We start from the raw sequence: 20,673 nt of genomic DNA, 5'->3' as shown, positions 1-20,673 counted from the left end.
ATAAACTGTCATTGGAAATGGGCATAAGCGTGTCTTTTTCCTAGAGTATGAGGCTGAATTCCCCATTTCCTCCCATTTGAAGAGTTAACTGGATGTAAGCTTTTCACAATAAGTGCCTAGTTTAAGGCATCCATGTAGCCATGATTCAATGCTCCAATATCTTTCTCAAGATCTTGATTCTTGGGAGCTTCTGTGCCCACCTCCTAAATTTGAGCCTAATGCATGGGAAGAAGATTGTACACAGCATAGGAGGTTCACGCTAGGTAGTTAAGTTGAAAAAAACTGTACTGGCTACTCTTTCTCCCATGTCTCCTTCTCTTTCCCTTGAATTGAAAAAAAAACCCAGGATTGTTCAGAGAGGCTTTTTAGTAGGTTTGTTTTAACTTACAGGTGTTCTGTCTATTGCCTAACCACTTGGCCACATGAATGCTTGTACCAAAACAATGAGATTTTACTGCAAGAGAAGGAGCAAAGGATAAAGGTGGTGCTTTTAAGCCAACAATGATGCTGATGGTGCTTGTGGATCCACTAACAGTGCAATCTCCTCTGCTGCCCTGAAGCACTTTCTACATGCATTTGGCCCAAATATAGTTTGGGCTACCAGGAAATAAGCTAAATGAGACATTTAGAAGTCTTTCCAGGGTAATAGCTCTATCAAGAGAGGTGTAAAATGACCCATTCATCTCAAAGAATGAATGTAGTTTAGAGATGTAGTTTATCTGCCCCATCCAAAAATTTCAGTATCCCAATTGCAAACTGGAGAAGAGACAAAGCAATTTCCCATCCCACTAATCTGAAAGGCTCCCAGGAAATAATGCAGATATTGGAGTGAGAGGTGGAGAAGAAGAGCAAAAGTCTCTGTTTTTCATGGAATTAAGGCTTGCTGTTGTTGCCTGTCTTTACTTAATGTTGGATTTGATTTTTAGCCTGGATCATTTCTGTGATGCAATTTAAATTACATTCCCAGGAGCAGTTACATGGAAACAAGTTGGTCTTGGCCCCACTGCTATAAGAAACATGCTGTAGATCCATAGTTTAAAATAATCTCCTCCCAGACCCTTTCAATCTTACTGTAATGCTCTCTCGCATAACCACTTAGCATCTGTCAATGCCTCAAGTTCCACTTAACTTGCCTATGAGGGTGCCTAGACTAAATACCACGCGTCTGATACTCAGTTTAAAGCTGTGATCAGAGCAAAGCCATAGCACAAGCTTAGGTGGTTAAAAAATACACTGGAAGGGAGAGTTGAATTTAGTCAATGCCATTTTTGAAGGGACTTTTTCTGAGAAATCCCTTCTGCAGTGACACTTGATTTGGTCCATTGTCAGTACCCCAGGAGATGCTGTCAAAAGAAGACACACCAGATTGCTAGACAATCTAACTTCTAAATGTATATCATTCATTTTTTTTGTCTTTAAGCAAAGAGTGGTGCTGAATCATAACTAAAATTCTGCAGCGAAGAAAGTTTTAATGTCCCTTCAATTTATCTATCTAAACATCCTACACATTCAATTTTTATCTGTATAAATGGGAGCAGCTATAGAACATAACACTAAGTGACCCATACACTTGACGTCTCCTACCTTTATTAACCAAAAATAAACATGGACAGCAGAAAAAAGGAGATAGCTTTCTGACAGACAACCAAAATGCAAGCTATGCTTTCCAGCTGCAAAGCAGCATAGAAATAGACCCCCATAGAAAAGGAAGCTCACTTCTCTTTGCTAGTTTGTAGCCAGGTAAATCTTGCTCTGTGGAAAATGCAGGTCTGTTTTCTGAGAGAAAAAAAAAAAACTTTGCTTAGAAAGCTACTTGTGCTTTTCTTTTTTCTATCAGTTCTTGATTCATGGCTACCCTCTAGTGTTGATATTGAACAGTTTCCAATTTTGAGATTACTAGCTTGATCCATAGCCATTTGCCCTGTCCTGCTAAGAATTTAAATAGTCCTTTGCCTCAATATTTTTGTGAACTGCTTAAAATCTACATGATACTAATAGCATACTAGTGATGAATTCATACAGGAAGAAATTTGTGAGATAGGATCAGTTCTTGCCTGAATAATGGCATGTCAAAACAGATGTATATTTCTTGGAAGATCTGCTTATTTAAAGACTAAACCAAGTCTTTATTATTTCTTTATTTTCTGGGAAGAAGGGAAACTTTGGGGGAGGAAGCTAGAATCACAGAAATGTTTTAGAAAGACTGGCATCCTTGTGCATCACTCACAGAGTTTTAAGGGAAGTTTGTCTTCTTTGCAGTGCTAGCTGCCTTCCTCAGGTTAGCCTTGCTTCTATGAGGGCAGTCACACTGCAGTAAAAGCAACTTTTGATCTGCTCAAAGGTACAAGGCAAGGACAGCTCAGAATCTGCTGGGCTGCTTCAACTCACTGTACAAAGCCATTCACTTTTTCTTTTCTTAACTGTGTCAGGTTAGTCAGCTGAATTGGCTTACAGGGGATCCAGCAAGCTCAGGATAGACATGGTGAAGAGTGCACCTTCTTATTGCAATGAAGTATTTAATCAACTTGAGCTGTATTGTGCAGCTAGTCTTGCACTCATGCAGCAGAGCAGGCAGAAAATATTAGTGATCCATATCCACTTCAGTTCACAGTTGGATAGCTTATCTAAAAAAGCTAAGTTAAATTCGTATTGAATTAAGCTGTTTGAATGCATTGGAGTGAATTGTGTGGGATCATAAGTTCTTCTGGTTCACATGTGGAGGGAAGTAAGCTATGATTTTAGTGCTGCTGGGAATGGTAAGCTTTTCATTTGGCACAACATGTTCTAGAATATGCCGTAATGGAATGCACAGATCCCTTGTACACCTACCAGAGACTGCAGTTCTGTATGCATAACAGATACAAGTTCAAGGATGTATCTTTGAAACAACTCCTTGCGAAGAGAGAAAAAAAAAATAAGCCAATGCTGGTTTTAGTATTACAAGCCAAAGAGTGTTTGTACTGAGAAGCCAGTGTAAAATATGAAAAGCAGTAGATAAGCATACACTCTAACAATCCTGTGTTTCTGTCACTGTATAAATGGATATGATCCAAACATTCTGATCTTCTAGGAATCTTTCTCTGACCTCTCAGGAAGTGCTAATCAAATAGCAGATAAAATTTACTGTTTTGGAAATTATTTACCATAAGGTCTCTCATAAAAGTTGAACAAGAAACTAAACCATAGAAAAGGAAACAAAGCATTAGATCCAGTAAAAGATTTTTGTGTTTGAAATAGTTCCTAACATGCCAGAGCCCTTGGAACACGGACCAGAACCCACGTCTGCCCCTTCTAGGTGGGCATCAACCTCTTGTACTTTTCTTTCTGGATCACGGAATCTCCAGTTGATTGCTGCATAGTGGCATACCTTCATGAGGCTGACGGGGCTGTATCCCTACCCTAGCACAGAGCAGTGTTCAGGCTAGAAAGAGGGTAAATGCTGATAAAGCAGTTGGTTGCTTTTCTCTGCAGCCTAACCCAACTCAACCTGGTCTTAACCCAGCCTAACCAAAAAGAAACCCCCTTTAATGCCTTCAACTATTTAGTTGATTGCATAGGACTAACTTGATAGGATGGTCACAGAGAAGTTTATTGGAAATGATGGGTTGAAGTTTTAAGTGTATGTGTTTTCATTGATCAGTCAGAGTGATATTTCCTTTCAATTAAGCCTGCTCATTATGGTATGTAGCTGAAGCAAAGTATGTAAGGTATGTATCTGCTATTAGATTAATATCACTGCTGAAAGATCATTGTCAAGGAATGTGATGGAAATTCATACTTTGTTTTAATTTATATGACTAAAGGTGAATATATTAAAGGGGAGCAACCATGTACTCATGTGGATGTCCTACCCTCACAAATAAGTTATTTCATTTCTTACTATCTGAGAAGCTCTCTGCATGCTAATTTGGTAGAAAGTTCATTAAACCAACCTGTTGTATGGCTGGTGGATCACCATACAGCTGTGATCTGTTGAGGTCTTGCATTTCTTCCTGCTTACAAAGCCTTTCTAACAGTAACATCTTGCCTTCTGTTACCGTATGCACTTTCTCTGTTAAAAGTTTTTGAAACTGGAGTATGGTGTTCTCAGAAGCACTTTTCTTGAGTGGAACAGGTGACATCTCTGTGGACAAAAGCAAAGTACGTTGTTAAGAGTGCACAAGTCAACAAACTGCTGACTGAAAATCTAGCACGTGCTAGATTTTCCTAATGCTGTCTTTCTATTAAGTCTGGTATTGTGTAACGGGTAATTGCATAATGGCTAATAGGAATGAAGTATACCTTTTTCTAAAACTATTCATACTGATCTCTCATATTTAAAGCTTAGGCTTTGCTTAAGTACTGCATATTTACACTTTCATTTATTGTCAATTAGATATTTAATCACTTAGTGTTAGTCCTGTTAATAGAGTTTGTGATGATGTACTGAGAAGGTCAAATTAAAAATGTGTTGTTTAGATCTGTTTTTTTCACAGAATCACAGAATGGTTGAGGTTGGAAGGGACCTCTGGCGATCACCTAGTCCAGCCCTTCTGCCCAAACAGTGTTCCCCAAAGCACACTGGCCCAGGACCGTGTCCAGACAGCTTTTGAGTATCTCCAGATTGAGATTCTATAACCTCTCTGGGCAACCTGTTCTAGTGTTCTGTTACTCTCACAGTAAAGAAGTTTCTCCTTATATTCAGATGGAACTTCCTGTGTTTCAGTTTGTGCCTGTTGCCTCTCATCCTATTGCTGGGCATCAGTGAAAAGAGTCCTGCCCCACCCTCTTTCATCTGTCTGTAGACAAGACATCATTTTATTATTAAAAATAAGGGAGGAAAATCCCTGGGAGCTAACTGTCATCCCTCATTCTTGGACTTTTTGACTGGGCATGACAGTTCTTCCAGGAATGAAAACAGCTCCTAACCTTTCCTATATTAGATTGCATACCATATATTTCTGTCCATCCTTTCACTTTTCTCTGTAAGTGATCTTGTAGCATGTTTTCTCTTTGGTAACAACTGTCTTACATTGCTTTTCTCTCGTGCATATGATTTGTCCTTGCATTTACTGACACACAGTGTAGCACAAAAAAGCACATCCATCACTGTGATATCATCCTTATTTTCCTCTGAGAAACACAGGTTATTAAAATAGATTCTTCTTTCTAAAATCTTCTCAGCATTTTCTGGCATTTGGTCAAAGAAGAACCATTTCCTGATGTTTCCCTCATTTTTAGGGATAAGTATTGAAATAAATTACAGTTTTCTGTAAGGCCCACATTTTGATCAGGAGATTTCTTTCTGGGATTGTTGAGGATGAGAGAAGAATTTAATTTTGGAGTTAGTGAAAGAGGAATTTTTCAAACTGTTAGAGTACTTGAAACTAGTATCTGGCATTCAGTTCTGCAGAAGTGCATGGATACTTTAAAAAGGCAGAAGACTCTTACCATCATTCCATGTTTTTCTCTTGACACCGAATGATCCTGTGTTTGCTGTAATATCTCCCACTGAAACTTAGAACAGAAAAGCAAGGTGACTAGGTATTTTGCAAAGAGATCCTAAAAGCAAAGTCAGTCACAAATCAAGTACTGAGACAAGTGACTTGGAACAACAGGAGTCTTCTAGTTGCTTGTTTAGCACCCAAAATCAGGATGGAGACACTACTTTAAGGATGCTTGCAGCAGTTTAATAATTACAGCTTTTTTCTAAAGCTTACTGTTTTCCTTTTTGCTGCATCAGCATTTGCAGCATAGAAAGATTACACAGTTCTTTCCTATTATGCTGAAATCTAAAGCAGCCAGGTTAGCTCAAATACTCTTGGTGTTGACAAATTCCATCCACAGAGGGAGAAATGAGCAGTAATATCTTCAGTTTCTGGAATTGGAATAAATTGTCTTAAGAAGGTCATCTAGCATTAGCCCATGGCAGATGGGAAGCAGCAATGTCATCTCGTGAGTGTGGATATCCAGCCTCAACTAGTGGTGCTAGGGTGTTCAATGCAAGCTTCTGGACAGCACATTAGGGCTCTGATTCAGGAATGAGGGCAGCTGGCTTTGAGGGCTGCAGCAATTTCTGCTCCAGCTGTCCATCTTGCTTGTGCTGCAAAAAATGGTTCAGTTCCTGAACAAATGTTTGTGACATTGCAGATTATTATCTAGTATATTGAGAAAAATCAGAATTAGTTCAGTTTACCGTAATTCCATTAAGCTATGGAATTATGCATAGCGGTTAAGCTGCTTCTACATGAGTATCCTACCTGGAACCTACCTGGAACAGGGATGGCTACCTCTGCAAGTTGTAGTGGTCAGCCAGTAATGAGAACTCTTTACAGCTGACACAAGGTAAGCTATTGCAAATCCTACGTCAGAGGCCTTTGGATACCAAAATAGAAGCAAATTCTTTATATAAAACTGAGTTTGATTCTGCTTTAGCAAAATGAATATAATAATTATTAGCAATCACATAAACATGACTGCCCTCGTTTTTTTTCTTTCCAGGCTATGGTGTAAATTGAATTCATGGAAGTTTTCTTTTTTGAGTCCTTGTATTTGACTTGATTGTTACATATTTCCACAGTTATACCTGGTTTTGTGCTTGCAGCTCTCCATCCATAACATTTCACGAGCCTATTTGATCCACCTGTGTAACCTGTCACTTTGTCTAGTCCCATTTCAATATATCTCACTGAAGCTCACACAAAAATTCTCCAAGAATCTCATTGAACACTTCAAATGTTTTCAATTTTTGTTAAATTCCTTACTCTAATTTCCTCCAAAGACCATTTCTGTTCTGTGAATATTGCCTGCTTGACCATGCAGATACAGGTTCTACATTTATTTTCCTTAGCCATTCTGGGTACATACCTCACTTCTGTAGCATGGGTCAACAGGCAACTTTAATTTTAAAAGCTGTAACTCATTACTGAAGTTTTTAGTACCTGGTGGGAGGCTAGAACTTTCACATCCCCAACTTGCTGGACCTAGAGGCTGTCTTCTTAGGATGCAGTCAACTTCATCATAAAACCTCATTCTTCTTCTGGGATTACCATGATGTTCATTTTCTTTCTGCAGTGCTCGGTATTCATATTTTAAGTTCTTGTACTTTGTGCGACATTGCTTCCAGTCTCTGTCTATTCCACGTTTCATTAACCTTCTGGCAATTTCCTCAAATATTTCTTTATTTCTTGTGGCTCCTTCAAGCATTTGTTGTATCTTTTCATCTGACCATATGTTTATCAGAGCTCTGACTTCATTATCACTCCAGTGTTTTCCTGCTCCAGTATCATTAACCGTAATAACTTTAAAGTGATTTTGTGCTTCATCCAAGGGAATTTGATTGTCTGAAAATATAAATGAAACAATAACTGAGTATTGCTGAGTACACAGAAATACAAGTATATTTCTAGCTAATGTTTCAGTAGCGAGCTGGAAGATTAATTAACTTTCATAGTAATCTCTTATTATGAAAATCTTTGAACTTTGCAGTGTGAATACCCATATGTGGTCATACATCACTTAAATATGCAACATACATAGCAGATTAAATCTCTTGTTCCTTGAAGGCATCTAAAATTCCAGATTTTTGTCAGTGTAATTTTGTTACTGATTGGAACACAGAAAAGCAATAACCTATAAGCTTTAAAAGCAACAATGTATCCACAGTGATAAGAAAATGGCTTTCCAGTTTTGTTTAAAATTAGAAGGAGAAGAAAAAATACCATGCAGAGGAAAATGCTTCCAGCAATTCAACAGAAGAAAAAATATTCTTGTTTGCAGCTGTTTATAGGTAGGTAGGTGCTAATCATAAAATAAGTTGAACTAGAGTATTAATGCAAATTTTGCTCATGCATGGGAATGGAGATATGAAATTAATTATTAGGTTTAGTGATAAAAATTAAACTGAATTCAGAAGTAGATAGGAGAAGTTGTGTTTACAGTAGAGATTTGGTAGCTCTGGTTCTTGATATTGTAATTACAATGGGATTTTGTTTCAGAGAAAATGCATGGAACTAAATACTCACCTGTTCCAACTATCTGCTTTGCTACTGGCGTACAAGATCTGTCTTCTGAGGTAGTGCTTATAGAATCATCATCTAAAGAAACATGCAGTTTTAAATACAATAGATTTAGACAATTGAATAACTAATATTATTCTCATGTTCTGCAGGTAACACTTAAATTAAAAATGTCATAAACTATTAGTGTTTGAGGCAACAGATTCTATTCAATTGTCCACTCAGTTCAAATGTTAATAGGAGGAATGACAAGCACAAGTATATGCATGCAGACCTGCCCAGACAGAATGATTGCATAAGCTTCATTTCATACTGTTGAGTATGGATTTTCACAGATCTTTGTGAACTTCCCTAATACATCAGAAAGAAACGGGAAAGAAACATTTCCTCCTTATTCCTACTTACTCTGTTCAGCTCACCTGTTTACCACTAAATAGTCATTTAGAGATCATTCCAATAGGCTTGTTTCAAATTTGGGTTCTGAGGTGTTCCTGATTCAGGAAAGGAGGGAGGGAACAAATGTCAGATTTTTGTGGAAAAGGTTGTATGCGTTTGCCTTTCTTTAGGAGACGGCCATGTTTATATACTTTCGGATAAAAGGCCAGTCTCTGATGTAGAACTTTTGAGACAGAGAGAACATAAACAGAAGAAAAATTGGAAAGCAAACAATTCATTAGTGCCTTTGTCGAGATCTTTAGCCTTAATGTAATTTGCACCTTCTGTATGCAGGAACGGCTCTGTCCAAAACCATTTGTACAGCTTAAATGAGAAAACAGCATTTTGGGGAAGACAGAACTATTTTTTATTCTACTTGCACGTGAGTTCTCTTCAAAATTGTTTTGCAAACAGGATAGAAACATCATTATATTCTTTCTCCACATGTCTACATAGCAATTTCTTTTTTCTCAGCAAAGCTAAGGCTACAATACCTTTGCTGTCATTTACAGCATAAAAACCTCTCTTTTCAGAAATAATATTCTGGCTGAGCAAGAGCTCTCAGAATTCCTGAAACCACTTGTGGACATCAGAACCCACCTCTGCTGACTGGTTTTTCTTTGTGTGTTTGAACTTCCCTGAGCCTGAAAGTTCATTTTTGTGTGGAATTACTTTTTGGCTTGGAACATTCTCATGTTCTGTGAATTGTCATAGTTTTGAATAGTTGGATGTCATAGACCAACTATCTTCAAAAAAAGTTTTCAATAAAGGACAGAAGTAAATAATCTTTGTATGTTTTGAAAAACTGTGTGCATGGTTTAGATACTGTTGGAAATACCAGATGTTGGTAAATCAGCAGTGGATCATTTTGTGTACCTTTTATAATGGTACTTGCTATAAATACCCAAACTAATGCTTAGACTTAATTATTTTGTAATAGTTTTGTATAATTGTTTTGCTCTATCTTAGACAATTTGGCAAATGCTTGTTTTCATAACCAATATGCTGCTTTAAATTCTATAAATAAGGAAAACAGAGTCAGAATTTAAAATCCCATTATTCTATGTGTGATTTACTTGTTGTGTGAGAAAAAAAAAGTGTTCTTTCATAAGTATGTTAATCCATAACTCAAGAAAATTCTTGCATCTCCCTTTAAGACTTGTGGCTATTGGAAATACAACCGTAGACAGAAGGGGAGCAATAGTTCTGCTCCTGAGTTCTTAAGTGATTTTTTTAACCACGTTCCATAGCTTCATTGCTTTCATTCTCTCAACCATGCTGCCCTTCTAATCTTTTTCTGCTGTCGGCAGCGGCATGTGTGTACCACTGACTTCAAGTGATTACTATCCTCTAATGGCTATTACATAACAAGAACAGAGAACTTGTTTGTTTAATAAGGCAGTCCATTGATTCACATGACATTTTATTCTGTCATTCTGTATGAACTGTTCTCTTTACATTAGTGTGACCTTGCTGTGTCTCTGAACTTTCAAGGACAAAGTTTTATGTTATCCTCAATGTAACTTGTGTTTTCTGTGTGGTACTGCTCTTATGGAACTGCTTTAACATTATCCTCAGTCTATAGGCCTTACAATTGTCTTTCATAATTCATCTTACATCAACAACAACCTATGTAAACAGTTGTAACAGCTCTGTTGTTTTCTGAACATCCGAACTCCAACCAACATAATCACTAAGAAGGAGGTTCTTGCCTGGATCACAGAATACTGCCTTACACAATAGAAATATTTTCATAACAAAAACTTTCAAAGTAAAGGACAAATAATTATGGTTCGCAGAATCATTATAATAGTTTATTTTCTATTGTTTGTATTAATTTGTGGATGTAAAAAATACCCTAATAGTTATATTTTGATCTAGGATGTCAGGCCAATAGATTTCCAAGCAATCTCATTTCCTGTAATACATTTTTTCATGACCTTCCATGGTTTCTAGATCATTAGTTCCAGAAAATGATTATCCTTAACATATTAACATATGTTAACATATTAATGTTTTCCAGTGTCTAATTTTAACATTTTTAATAAAAAAAACATCTTCTCCTGAATACCTGATAATGAATGTATGACTTTTACATACTGCTAAATCTCTGATTTTAGTTTCATGTTTAAAATAATTCAGACTATCTATGGCCATTGCTGGATAGTGAACAGAATGAAATTAAATGCACTACCTATCATGAATTAGTTTGAAAAGACAGATGAGGTATAAAATATGTTTCTAGGGCAGCTATTTAGCATTCCATTTTATCCTCTCTAGTAATTGTTTACGGAAAAAATGGTATTTGTGTCACAATTAAATGCAGAAGTGTTATCATATCTAGCATAATAAGTATATTTTTTGGAGAAGTAAATTTTTTTTATAGTGGGAGGGAAGGAGAGATAAATGTTCATGCATTTATGCATTTTTGCACTTTAAAAACAAACAGAAACACGTTTTGTCATACCCAGACATAGAACCAGTATAGTGTGTGGGAATATCCTGTGAATTTTAGAAATATGCAGTTCCTTGTAAAGTAGAATGTGCTGTTCTAATCATGAGTATGTCATTGACCCACCTATGTCAATTGTCTCCTTCTTTATTTGTGTGGCTTCCAGAGCTGCCTGGGTGGTATTAGTGAAGTCCTCCTCATCTTCGAGGATTTCTGTGCAAAAAATTTACAGAGTTCTCGTTAATTTAAAAGGCCTTCAGTTATGTCGTATCACCAACTTCAGGAAGTCTGCAATGATGACAACTATTATTAAAGTTTTCATATTTTAATTCATTAAGATTGTCTCCTTTCTTCAGCAGTTTGCTTAAAAGCCTAATCTAAGCACTTCAATTTGAAGCTGTAGATTAAAATAAATCCAGAGCACCGTATAACAGTTGCTCAAGATCAGTCTATGAATGAAATGTGCAAACCCTAAGTTATTTAAACCTGGATCAGGGATTTACAACCACAGTCACAGAACCATTCTATAAATTCTGTAAGACATGTTTAATAGCTGGTGACCCTGTACGCAGCAGAACAGGGAAGACTATGACTTTCATAAAGGCTGCCTGTGACTTCTGTCAGGAGTCACTGAATTAGACCTCAAAAGGACAAGGTTGCTTTCACTGACTGAGCATCATGGTGTTCTGCCTGGATGATAAAGACAAAGTATTAAATTCCTGCCCTGAGAGCATCAGCATTTCTGCAGCTGGTGGAAGGGTTTACGTCACACGGGGCCTGGGCAAGCACACAGCCCTGGCCCCGTGGCCCTGCTCTCACCTTGGTGGGGAGGAGAGCTCTACTCTTCTTCCATTGGTTCCCTAGTGTTTAATGGAGAACTCCACCCCTTTGCCCTGGCAGATGATGCAAGTAGGCTTTCAGATCCTCATTTCCAGGTGAGGAAACTGGGGTACAGAGATTAAATGCTGAAGGCCACACTGTAGATCAATGGCAGCAGTATCTGGCTCCCGGCCTTTTCTCAGTCCATTCAAGAATATTGCCTCTAAGTATTTAGCAATAAAATATATTCTGTAGCTGGATATTTTATTAAAAATTATTCTCCCAAATCAAAGTGCGCTTGTTTGTGTCAGACATTCTGTATGACATGAGCAGCATCATGCTCCTTTTTTTGTAAGACAAAAATATAGATAGCCTGGCCTGGCCTGGCTTTTTTCTAACCACCATTCTGAGTTTTGGGGTGAGCATGAGAAGAGAAAGGCTAAGCCAAACGAAGCAAACAGTCAACAATTTCTCACATGGATAAAACATAGCAGCTCCATCCCCCTTGTTTAGTCAAGGCATAAACTTTTGCCAGCAAACAGGCTTATCCTCTACTTTGTATTTGACGCGTTGCTCAAAAGGCCACCAGAGCAATGCTGTAGATCTCTTTTACTCCCTCAAACTGATACTAGCTACATTCCGCTTGCACACTGTGTTATTATCACTATGTATCCTGTTTCCTCTGCTCATGAGGGAGGAGTAGGAATTTGTCTGCTAATCCTTATCCTCATCTATGTTTTGCGTAGTACAAACAGGGAGCAGAGAATGTCAAAACTAGGGAACACTTCTTCCCTGTGTGCCTTGTGATAACTCTTTTAACAGCTTGCAAATTTGCTGCAGTCTCTGTCACACAGAGCTGTGGAACTGGATGCAAACAACTCTGGATGCACAGTTGTGACTTTTTTTTCTGCAGACTGAGTATGCCTCAGGCTATGCCAGTGAACAATCAAGGACTTCTGCTGTGGCACTTTTCTGAAGCATTCTTCTTGAGAGGAGTTGTTAGCAGATGTTTTAAAACATTATCTTTTGGCTTTATGTCTGTACTTTTAAAAATTCCAAGCACAAGGCAGCAATCATTCAAAAGAAGCCAGACTAAGTGCCTGAATATGTACAGATTTAAGATCTTAACTTTAAGTAATCAATTTTTAAGAAGCCCTTTGCAACCAGCAGTATCTTGGCAGTATCAGGACTTCAGTTTATTCCTGAGAGAGATATACAGCAAAGCTTAAGGGACACCAAGAATCTTTAAAAATAATGACAAGTCATTTGTTTGAAGCAAAATACTGTAGTTTTTTAAAGCACAACAGTATACTAACATTCTTTAGAATACTTTTTTTCATAATCCAGTGATCTGTTATGTGGCAGTTCAGATTTAACCAAATATCACAGATTTAATCAAAAATCACAAGGTCTGTGGTCATAGTGGATATTCTGTGACAAATCTGGAATGTATATGTATATTGAGTTTGCACTGACCACTGTTACTTCCGCAAACTCAAACAATCAGATCTTCTGAACAGATTTCTGGAATCAGCCATCCTTAAAAGTGATCCAAGGAAATAAAAACTGTGAGTCAAAATGACTAAATATTGTTTTACTTCCAGATTGATTTAATATAGATATCTGTTATCAGAAAAGAGAAAATGGCGGCAACCCTAGGCTGCTTTCCTTGGTGCCTTTTGCCAAAAACTAAATGTTTGTTGTGATTGATACAATGCTCCTGCACCCTCTGCTGGCAGTCTGTAGAAGAAGCTACTTCGGTGCAATGGTGTGAGAGAAATTTCAATTGCAGTCTACAGAAGAACTTCTAAGGATGTATTTATCTGTATTCCTTCTCAGGTGGCCATTTGCTGTTCTTTGAGTGTGAATACATTTGGTCAGGGGAGAAAAAAGACCCAGTGAAACATCAAATAACTAGAAATTGGTTTGTTGTCTTTTGGCTAATGCTGATTTGACTAATACTTTGACTAACACTAATAACATCTGAGTATCTTCCTTTACAAAGAATGCATGGCAAACTTGATTGGATATTTCATAAAGATTGGCAATTGTGACAGCATTACAATGATTAATAATTCAGATCCACATGTAGTATCTGATGCATATGCATTTCTGTACATTTATGTTCTTCTACAGTAGACAGAAAGCTGATGTCTGCCCAAGTTAGCTGCTATGTTTCTGGACAAGGTTTGCCCATAGCTCAGACTACAGAGCTATGATCAGTTAGGAAAAAGCTGTCCTGTGAAACCTCAGTGCACAGTTAACTGAATTTCTAAATTTTTATATTACATTTTTTTTGCAATTCTTAAAAAAAAGTCACAGCTGAGTGTATATATAAATTACAATTACATGCTTGTTGAGAAACAGTTTTCTATGGCAATTAAGTTGAAAATGGAATACTCTTTAAGAATGTCACAACTTAAAAGCTATACTTTTGAAATCAAAAAACCCATGTAATGTAATATCCTTATCTGATTGCATTTTTCACTATTAATCAGCAAATGAACTTATGAATATAAATGTAATACAATCTCATAAACTACCACTTTTTCACTTTAAAGTCCTTTGAGCGATCCAGGAAAGGCATGTACCACAATCAGAAAATAAAGACCTCCATGATATTGTAAATTAAAAAATATACATCTTTTCTCTGCATTAGATAATACCTTACTATGTTACCATAAATAAATCTAATTGGTTTTTATCACCTTTAATTAAAATGATTTTAGTCTGTATTGTTCATACAGAAACAAGGGAAAGAATCTGGAAAGTAAAAACAGCATCACATTAAGGTAGAGTGCAGTGTTTTTGCCTTTTTTCCACAGAAGTTAGAACTTTAGTAGGATAGGCTGAGCCAGAGACACATCTAAAACACTTGCTATTTTAATCCTTGCCAAAATAAGGTAGGCTATAGATAGCCAGTATCCACAAAATACCTTAAAGGAATGTTGAAGCAGCAAAAATGAGTATGCAAAACTTTACTGGAAATACTCAGTTAACATTTTTTTAATTAACTGATTTAGAAGATTCAGAAAGATACAATATTGCAGAGCTGTAACCAGTTGAAAACTGTCAGAGGACAGTGCAATAGCACTATCAAACCTCTTTTTTATTACAGTGTCTTACCACTGTCCATATATGTGTAGTAATTTTGCTTCCTTCCAGAGAAAATGTGGTATGGTGTATTTTACAGGCAGTCTTAACTGGGTCCCACAAGTACTATTTATGATCTCTTACATATTTTGTCTCTCTCAAAATGAGGTCCCTATAGGAAATCACTCTTCATCACAACCTATTTTTCCCTAATAAATGCCTCAAGTGGCCATGGTGATCTGGTAAAGGCTAGTTATATCCTTTAGTTATATATTTTCCATAAGGCAAGAATGCTGTTGTCCAGTATACCTCAAATTACTTCTCATGATCAACCATACCTTTACTTACTTGTCATAGCTGTTTTGTTTGTTATATGCAGAGCCGCCAGATTCTCTGGAGTAGTATTTACAGTAACATACTCTGTCAGAAGATTTTTTATTTGACATTAAAACCTTTCATGTTCACATTAGACCATTTTAAATTCTGTAAGACTATACCTTAATGCCTTATTTATGAGCATATTATGCCTCATGCTACTATAGAAGATCATGAGATAATCTTTACTGTGAAGAGTCAAGTCTGTTAGCCTCCCCGAAAGACCTTCATATGTTTCTCCAGTGAATGTTAAACTCCCATTTCCCCAGAACGTTGAGTTTTCAGATGTAAAACATAATGTTCCTTTGAAAGGAACATATGAGTTTCACATTCGGTGGTCAGCATAAAACAGATGATAGTGACACTCTTAACTGAAATTTTGATCCCCCGATGTGAGCATAATTACATTAAATATTGATCAAAGTTATACTGTGAAAAAAAGAATACCACATTAATTTTTGCATAGGATACTTAACAGTTCTAAAGGTTGGCAAGACATAATTTAAGTAAATGCAGTAATACATGGCACTGAACTTAGACTAATAGTTTCTTCTTCCTTACATCCTGGTCCCTGAATCTTTGAAAAAAATTCTTAATAGATTGTTTTTATCAAATTTAGCAGAGGAGTTCACTGTGAATGTGTATATATATATATATGCCTCTATTTATTAAATGTATGGCTATCACTCTGATGTTATGTCCTGTTTAAAAGCTTTTTAGGCCTTTGCAGTTTCTAACTGTCATTGCAATGTGGACTTATTTTAGAAATCCATTTTAGCTTCCTAAATTTAGGGTTTTGTATAAAATAAAAAGACTTTCAAGTTTACCTGAGTCAGAAACTTTCTTTATGTCTGCAACCCGTAGGTCTTCTGACATATTACTAATAGAGTCTTCTTCACCTCTGTCTCCAGGCATTTCTGTGTAAATAATGCTGTGTTAATTAGGGTACCACATCAGTGTACTATGTAAGTACTATCCTCGTACATGACCATGTCAGACCACGAGATCTGTCTAGCTTGGATCTTGTTTATGCCAGTAGTCAGCAGTAGTTGCTTATGGAAAGAGTCTAGAAACAGGGCAGCTGTAGCGTGAAGCTGCCCTCAGAATGCACTGCTAGTTCTCAGCAGCCTGTGGTTTAGGTACGTTCTCAGGCAGCGACTGTAACACTCATCTTTGTTCTGTATTGCTCTTACTCACTTCTTCTGTTCACTTACTAACTGTTAGTCTTATGTTTGGTCGCCATAATACCATCTTCAAAATTCTACAGTGTAAAATTCTTACTCTCTAATAAACAGTTTTAAGTTTATCTTTGTTCTTAAACAACAGGCCTATTTCTGGCTGTATGTACCAATAAAAATGTTTAAACTCCTGCATGGTGTAGGTACATCAGTCTACTCTAATTCTGCATTAATCAATCCATTAGCAGGTTATCCATCAATAACCACACAAAAGATAAATGCAGGTTCCACTAGCATTCTTTGTGCTATGCTTTGTGCTATTTTTACATTAATCATTTATCTCATGGATTTGGGAGTCTTGCTTCAAAGGCCAGTAGAGTGGGGCTATTTGGAACTATAAGAGAAAGGGAGTTTAAATGTCAATATATAACTAATGTCTACACTACAGACTTCTTTTGCTCATTATCTTCATTTTCCCAATCACATAGTCTGACCATTTCTGTGACCCATTTTTTATCTAAGCTGGAAACATTCTCTTCTGTCATGATTTTAATTTGGATTGGTCTCTTTATATCTTTTTCTCTTGTGACCTACATGTTGATCTCTTTTTTTTTTTCTCTTGCAAGTTTACGCTGTTTCTCAGTTCTGTTAAAAAAGAATTGTTTGAGGCAACTACTCAATGTCAGAGATTACCTTATAATATAAACTACTGATCCAACAAGTAAGTTTCCACTCAGTGTTTTCCTTCCCCAGCAAATCGTTTAAACTAGCTTGTTGGCTTTTTTTTTTTTTTTTTTTTTTCTGGGGGGGGGGGGGATGTTAGCTTAGGGTCTCCATAGTGCTGGAAAGCTAAAAATTTTAAATGATAGGGGTAGCTGAAGTACTTACCTATGCAGTCCTTTTCTGATTTTGCTTCAGTCCATTCTGGAGGCCTCCCACTTTCATCATTATTTGATTTACTTGCTTGTTCCATGGTGCTGTGCCCCAGAATAGCATCCAGTTCAGTAAAAAATTTCATACTTTTGCTTGTACTCCCTGAGTGTTGGGCATTTTTTACATTCTTGTATTCATGTTTCAGATTTTTATATTTTGTCCTGCACTGCTTCCAGTCCCTGTCAATTCCAAACTTTTGAAGTCTAGCAGCAACCTGTTCAAATATTCTTTTATTTCTCACTGTCCCCTCCAGTTGTTGCTGGATACTTTTGTCTGACCATATGCGTATCAGAGCTCTGACTTCATTAACAGTCCAGTGTTTTCCTCCTTCGTTTGCTACTGTTGGAATAAAAGTCGGTGTTTTGGAAGCTGACGTTGGATTACCTGCATCGTGTGGGGTAGGGGAGAGACACAGATTCAGGTTACCTGCATTAGATAGTTGGGGTGGGGAAAGGACAGAGAGAATGAGAATGAAGTATTCTATTTCCTAATGGCTTTTCTCTCCAAAGAAATATGGAACAAAAAATGGCATTAAAGTAAAGGTATTTGTCAGCATTTTGTTAATTAAGACATCATTTTTTCTTCTCTTGAAAATTATATTAAGATAGTGCATGTGCATTTAATTAACTAGAGTGGAATATTTCTTTCTTTTGTTCCCAAATACGTTGAACTTTTACTTGAAATATACTTGAGAATAACTGATTAACTACTTTGTTATTGAGAGATTAGTCTGGAGAAGACTGTCATCCGAATGATGCAAAGTGCTGTATTAACACAATAATAAACTGGGCTCTGAGTCACTGACGCTAGCATAAAAGCTTGTAAAGCTTCTACATTCATGTTATACATTTGGTTTTATACACATGCACCACTTCAAACCAGGCAAAGACATGAAGAATCTAATCCTTAATTCTAAGAACACCTCTGGTGGGGAGCTGAGGAAGGGAGACTTTTGTGTTGTCACGCAAGAATATGTGCAATATTGAGCCTAGTCCTCATGGAACAGAGCCTCCCCCTTTTTCCATGCAGGTCAGTATAAAAACTAATGTTTGAATAACCAAAAATTAATTTTTGAGTAAAAATTAAAATCTTCAAAACTAGTAAAATAATTCTTTTGACTTTTTTCAGTCTTTTTTTTTTTAATGATTTACTTGTTTGTAATAATTAATTTGCTTAAAGACTTCATTCTGATCATCAGATTAGTTGGGAAAGTTCCTTCCCATGCATTTTTTAAATCTAGGCAAAAAAATGCTTCTCTTTCAAACAATTTCAGTGCTTTATCAGAGAGAGCAGACAAGAAAGTGCATAGTAAGTGACACAGTTTTTTGCAGTCACACTGAGGTAACAAATGCCTTTGCAACTGTCTTATTCTAAAAGAGGAGCCAGGCTGTGAAGGTTGGATACTTTTTAGTCACTGAGCCTTTCTGTGGTGGCAGAAATATTTGACCTTTGCTTCCACGTACAGATTCAGTGGGGCACAGTTATGTATAATAACCTATCCGGGGACAAACTTGTCCCCAGTATAGTAATAGATGTAGTAACTCTTTGCAAGTCTCCAGAATTCATTCTATTTGTGAAAAAGCTGTACTAAAAGATAACAACTTTTCTCTTGTTAGTCCTGCCTTAATTTGAAGCTCACTCAGTGAAGCCAGCTCACTGATAGGTTGTTGAGGAAGGCAATTTTCAGGTGACGTATCAGTTATGCTTTCTTCATTTCTTCCTGAACGAGTGAAAGAAAATGCTTGTTCACATATGAATGCAACCATAGGACTTGCCAAGGTTGACAGCTGCCAATATCAGATAAGCTTGATGTAGTCTCTACTCAGTGCTACTGGGATTATTTCAACTAACTCTTTCCAAAATGGTTTATTTTTCACCATGGAGACCAGAGAAAAGGCCTAAGAAAAGAATGTGGAAGGTGCTCAACTAGCTCTGCGTTTCTCAGTCAAAGCCATAGAGTATGGGATAATCTGGGAGGGATAAAGTTTCCTTAGCTCTTAATTGGACAAGTACTTCTTGTTAATAAGTTCATTTGCAACTGAGCTCACCTCCCAATTTATCCACAATATATCCAATATTGTGGATATTGGGTTGTACAGATTCTAACGAGGCAGTGGATTGCTCATGTGATCTACTATATGCAGAGTAAGTAGAGCATGGTCAAAAGTGTTTGCTTTTTTTGTTCCTCATTACTTCTAAAAATGTTGTGATTCAAAGTATTTTACCCACCTTGAAACAAAATTATAGTCACTGAAAATTTTGTTTATGTTTCAGATGTATTTTAGTCTAGTTAGTTTTAAAATATTTTAAAATCATTTCAGAGAGGATATCCAGTATTTTCTGTCTGAAAGATGTCTTGATATTTTTTGATATTTTTCTAAGCTTTGACAAAAGGAGAAAAATTGTTGGGAAATCTGCTGAAATTAACCCAAAATACTAAGCAACATAGATATAAGGGGCTTAGCATTTTTTTTCCACTGGCAATTGAAATAGTACCTGAAATTTAAAAACTAAAAAAGGCACAAGGAAGGACTTTTTAGTACCAGTGCATGCTTGAGAGCCCCTGCAATTGAAGTTATTTTGCTGGCTTTGTATAAAACAGTATTCTCAGAAGTAATGATTTTTTTTAGAAAGCCAAACAAATCTGCTTGGCAGGGTGTTGCAAAAGCACTCATGAACAACATGGATTTAGGCATTTTCCTGTAAATATTGATTCAGGTACTTAGTGCAAGAAATGTATACATATATATTTATTATTATTATATATTTTATATATATATATTTACACACATATATATATGTAAATATAAAATTCTGTATGAGACTCTTGTCTCTTCAAAGGGGTGTACTGTGCACTGTAAAAGCCATAGCATTAGATGGGACATTGTTTTCTCTCTGAATACGGCACCTTGCAGATTCTCTAGCAAAAATTTTAACTGGGTTCGGAGAAAATGTATGGTAGGGTTTAGCAGGTATGTCAAAAATAGAAAAAGCACTTCAGAAATCCTGGAAAGCGTTGCTGTTCATCCAGGCAAGGAATAAGATAGCTAGTTACCTACTGCTGCTTAAATTGTGTTCAGGTTTCTCTGTTTCCTTTAGCAGCCCCTTGAAAGGGCTCACACCTAAGTTTTGCTCCCTCTTTCTGGGCTGCCAGATTTGTGCCTTTGCTCTGTAATGGCTTTCCTCAGCAAAAGCACCGTAGCAGCACAGCTCCCAGGTAAGTCGTATGCTTGGTGGGCCTAAAGCATTGCTCACCACCCCTTGCAAGGGAAGCGGATGCTATTGCTTTTAGACTATTGCAGGTCTGAATTACTCAATAGTAGAGGTCTGACCACTGCATCTCTGTCCTAGCTCAGGCCTTTTACTCTTAGCAGAAATTACTTGAGCCAGA

The 20,673-nt window shown here is 36.8% G+C and overlaps 2 protein-coding genes across 6 annotated transcripts in view; one reads left to right on the top strand and one right to left on the bottom strand.

The window, feature by feature from the left end:
• PPAT (phosphoribosyl pyrophosphate amidotransferase) overlaps window positions 1-20,673 on the top strand; it is a 47,919-nt gene that overhangs the window by 5,004 nt on the left and 22,242 nt on the right. The window lies entirely within an intron of this gene.
• Window positions 1-20,673, bottom strand: part of PAICS (phosphoribosylaminoimidazole carboxylase and phosphoribosylaminoimidazolesuccinocarboxamide synthase) — a 42,436-nt gene that overhangs the window by 16,072 nt on the left and 5,691 nt on the right. For 2 of the 5 annotated variants that reach the window (XM_062575617.1, XM_062575619.1), the window contains 8 exons: window positions 17,238-17,666; window positions 15,999-16,088; window positions 11,011-11,097; window positions 8,004-8,075; window positions 6,921-7,322; window positions 5,431-5,496; window positions 3,933-4,123; window positions 2,830-2,892 (listed from right to left, as the gene is read on the bottom strand). In XM_062575617.1, the coding sequence (XP_062431601.1) occupies window positions 2,830-2,892; window positions 3,933-4,123; window positions 5,431-5,496; window positions 6,921-7,322; window positions 8,004-8,075; window positions 11,011-11,097; window positions 15,999-16,088; window positions 17,238-17,666 (1,400 nt within the window). Of the gene's footprint in view, window positions 1-2,829; window positions 2,893-3,932; window positions 4,124-5,430; window positions 5,497-6,920; window positions 7,323-8,003; window positions 8,076-11,010; window positions 11,098-15,998; window positions 16,089-17,237; window positions 17,709-20,673 lie in introns of all 5 variants that reach the window. The other 3 variants (XM_062575616.1, XM_062575618.1, XM_062575620.1) reach the window with 3 other exon arrangements.

The sequence above is a fragment of the Rhea pennata genome, chromosome 4 (genome assembly GCF_028389875.1).
Source record: "Rhea pennata isolate bPtePen1 chromosome 4, bPtePen1.pri, whole genome shotgun sequence".
In the NCBI taxonomy this organism is placed as follows: Eukaryota; Metazoa; Chordata; class Aves; order Rheiformes; family Rheidae; genus Rhea; species Rhea pennata.
The sequence above is the reverse complement of the archived record's forward strand: the minus strand, read 5'-3'. Positions and strand labels throughout refer to the sequence as shown.